Here is a 4,034-nt window from a genome sequence, read left to right as displayed (position 1 = left end):
GAAGGTCTCATAGAGATCAAAGGGTAAGGTGTGCAAGCACATTGCATATCAAGAGTCAATAACAAAGTACATCTACAAGTACAGCTGTAATTTTCGGAAGTGATTCCACTAGTCACAAGACTATATGACATAGCAAATGTGACAGCAGTTGAATGTCAGTTTAAAAGAGAGCAGTGACTAGGTTACTAATGTAAATTAAAGATAATAAATGACACACACCCACACACACACACACACAACAGATAAATGTTGATCGAAAAAGTTTACAACAAACAATACCATCTTTAATAGATTCTTGTTCATCAGGGCGTGATAGGTTCAGAATACAATATAGCCGAAAAAAGAACAAATCTAAAATTAGAACAGAAGGAGGAAACAACGGTAAAAATAAGACCTTTGAAAAAAACTTAATGGCAATTTTCGTTTGACCCTATAAATCAGGTTACAAGTGAACAAATATAGGTAACAACTGCACAGCTAGTGTTTCTTACCAACCAACAATACACAGTTCAGTCCTTCTTCATGTAATCATCAACTGGAGATGATTCGTGTTGATTCAAGTTTTGTTTTTATCCACTGAAAGCAAAGCAATTAAATAAAGTTTTATCCAGAAATTTACAAGTCTGGGACAAATATCCTCCAAAGTCAGGTTCTCATCCGATCAGAAAATATGTCCAGATCCGATTAAAGTGAATTTTACCTTCTGTAATGAACAAAAAAAGCAATAACGAGACCTTATGCGATTGCTACTCACTTGCAACACATCATCATATCGCACAAACTTGTAACTAACTGTTACAAGAATATATTTGTTTCTAATTAAAATATAATTCCCACTTGTGCAGGGCAGCCTCTTGCTAAAAAGTGACTTTGGACACAGATAATTATTGGGTTCGATTTTTCTGTGCTTGTTCATCTTTGAACACAGATCCCATCGGAACAATGCAGAACATATTCAAATTTTAACAGGTGTCTCGGCGAGAATTAAACATTTATGCACGCTTCACAGCAAAATATGTAAATGTTGATTTCCTTGTAACGTTGTTAACAATATTTGGCATACATTTTGTCAACGTTCCAATCTGATGATGGATATTTAATGCATTACAATGCAGTCTATTATTCGTGTAGTGCAATACCTCATTATATAAGTTACAGATAACACTTCCAAAATGTCAGGTTGGGCACCTGGTTACATGGTTATGACGTATATACAGATGATATCACTGGTCCGGGTTAATTTCTGAATTTGGGGGTGGAGAGTTGCCGCCACCTAACTCCAATTGATGTAAGTTGGATATGACATTTTCCTCAAAGTCTGGTTTCCTCGGCTGTATCATTCTCGTGCTGCTGTGCTGAATTTGGTCTAGTGTTTCTTTTGTTTTGCTTTTTTGTCCAAGCGTTACCTTTTGGGTGGAAAAATATGACTCAATTCCGTCCTTCTCCTTATCGAGTGTCAGAGATGGCATCACCAACGGAGCAAGATGGTCAGGTTTTGGACTTATGTAGTGATCAAGCTGTATTGGTCCGTTGATTCTTTGCCTTTCTAATAACTTTGTCTTGCCAAATGTTGGCTCAGATTGTGTTGACATGGGAATGTTGTTATTATTAATCTTTGGTAAAGAAGGTCGCAGAAATTCGAACTTGGCTTGTTGTCGGATGATTCGTCTGGCGGGAAAATGTTTATAAGTTCTCTCGTAGACAGACCGCAGCGACGAATGCATGCTTTGGTTGTGCATTCGCGGCATATCTCCAATGACGTTTGGGAATATGACAGCCGTACGCTGTTTAGAACCCATGAATGTAGTCGAGTAGAAAGTTACCTCTTTTCCTACGGTCCCTGTGATTGCCAGATTGACCTTAGAGCTAAGTTTAGAGGATAGATCATTGACTTCTTGCTCGCGGCACCTCTGTGTAATGTCTGTCAGTATTTGCTGATGCTTGCCGAGCCTTCTTTTCTCAAAACTACTGGATAGTTCCATAATGGCGACTTTCTCAGGCGTTGGCAGCCGCGTCTTGCCATCTCGAAACTGGCTCAGAAATACCGGCATGGACCGAGTCGCCTCTCGTTCTATAGAGAACGGGGGAGGGGGTTCGAAGTCCTCCATAACAACTTGAGACTGAAATAACCTCATTTTTTTCCAAGGAATCTTTCTAGGAGAAAGAAACACCTATAGGTGTAAAACCATCATAACACTGCAACACCGAGACCTCTACCACTTTTGAATGAAGGAAACTACAGTACGCATTGACTGTTTATAGGTAATGAGATCCGCCGTGTCAAACCTAAAGAAAGTTAAAAATTGATGAACAGGTTTCCACTCTTCTACAGGTTCAATTCAAAATGTCAATATTAAAACATGCAAAATATTTCCAGACAAAGAAGTGATTTGTTCAACCGAAACCACATTTTAAACCGCTCTATTTATGGATCCTGATTGAAAAATGTCTGAACACCTTTTCCAGAGAACCGTATCACCAGCAGAAAACACTGTCAATTAGTTCTTTATAGTCCTTTTACTAAACGCAACTTAAAATCGCGACCGGGAGTACGTTAATCCATCGCTTGAACGGTTCATCTTTAGAAGTTAGATCTAGTGTCTTTCTTCTGTAAATGGCTCTTAGAACAAGACTGGTTGATGTAGTCAATTATGTTCGTTGAGACGGAGATTTTATATAGAATTTGTTTCAACAGTCGTTATCCAGGCGGTTCTAACACGAGTCGTGTATTGCATTGCGTGAATATTAGACTGTGTATTGATGATCTGTAGTCAAGCCAAAGATCTGCACACAAATGAAGGCTTTAGGATCAGGCCAGCTAGGTAAAACATACAGCATTATAAAGCGATATATGTCAGATGTATTAAGCGATATGGATACAATAAAATGGACTGCCATTTAATTCAAAATACTTCAATCCTTTTGAAAGCCAGTTGTTAATTATTAATTCTGAAGGTTATAGTGTGAGGTGTTGTTGGATATCATACTCGGCACAAAATAAAGCATTATTCATACACATGATTATCTGTCCCGTATATATTTTTATTTTGAAAATTATTCAGCATTGAACAGTATGCGTGAAATACACAAAAAAATATTAATGCATTCGGTTGAAATATATTTGTAAATAAAGAGTATACTCTTAAAAATAAATCAAGTATGTAAATTATTTGTACATTTTCTACTGTTTGATTTTCCAAACCATTTAGAACCGGAATGGTGGATAAGGCTATATGTATTCCAAACTGGAAATTAAATTTCATAAATATGTATGCCGCACCATGTTTGGCAGTGATAGCGGGATATAATACTACAGCTTTCCGTCCGTCCGTCCGTCCGTCCTGTAACACCTATTTAAGGATGGCATTTAGGTCATTTCTGGTACATTTTGGTGGGGAATCCGTGCTGTGTAAAGGCATTTCTAGCAAGCTTTACGCGGACTTTGTAACTATAGATACTATTATCTATAAAATGCAATATCATAACAGTGACATTTTAGGGTAACAAAATGACTTTAATGTAACATGATATACATTCCATACCCATCCCCCTTCTCCAAGAGCGTAGTTAGGCGGGGAGAGGGGGACATGTGCTCCGCCCCCTCCCCTCCTGGACATGTGTGGCCCCTTTGTTGTAATGGATAAAATTACTTGTGTTTAAAATTCACAGATAGGTCTAAGCTGTTTAATACGTAGCCTAATATAGCTATAGTAATTATACACATAGTAATTACACACATATAAAAGACAGTTTAAGGATTGATTTCAGGATGCATTTGTAGGTCAAGACTTCTACCCAAAGTGCCTCCCAACCCCCCAGCCTTCGTCTCTCTATCACACACATTGCAACATTAAATAAAGACGAATATGCGTACAGAAGATATGGATTGGTTCTAATTATTCTACGCTTTTACAATCAATGTTTTCGTTACTTTGGAGAATATAACCGATGAATCAGTCGGACAAGCAGGTAAAAGCATTGCGTTATGACACTTAGCACGCAGAAGGTGAGTATTGCGACTATATCAATGTGCC

General features: G+C 37.9%; 1 protein-coding gene across 1 annotated transcript; it reads right to left on the bottom strand.

The window, feature by feature from the left end:
• Positions 1 to 262: 262 nt before the first annotated feature.
• On the bottom strand, positions 263 to 2,776 carry LOC149797083 (uncharacterized). The gene has a single exon (XM_089961757.1). The coding sequence runs from the start codon at positions 2,133 to 2,135 to the stop codon at positions 1,224 to 1,226; it is 912 nt and encodes a 303-aa protein (XP_089817883.1). The 5' UTR covers positions 2,136 to 2,776; the 3' UTR covers positions 263 to 1,223.
• Positions 2,777 to 4,034: the final 1,258 nt, after the last annotated feature.

Source organism: Sinohyriopsis cumingii, chromosome 6 (assembly GCF_028554795.1).
Source record: "Sinohyriopsis cumingii isolate HCF-2022 chromosome 6, ASM2855479v2, whole genome shotgun sequence".
Classification (NCBI taxonomy): Eukaryota; Metazoa; Mollusca; class Bivalvia; order Unionida; family Unionidae; genus Sinohyriopsis; species Sinohyriopsis cumingii.
This window is presented reverse-complemented; position numbering and strand designations above follow the sequence as displayed.

Bases quoted from the DNA above. Each gene is read 5' to 3' on its own strand.
- LOC149797083 (XM_089961757.1), bottom strand. From the start codon at position 2,135: ATGAGGTTATTTCAGTCTCAAGTTGTTATGGAGGACTTCGAACCCCCT.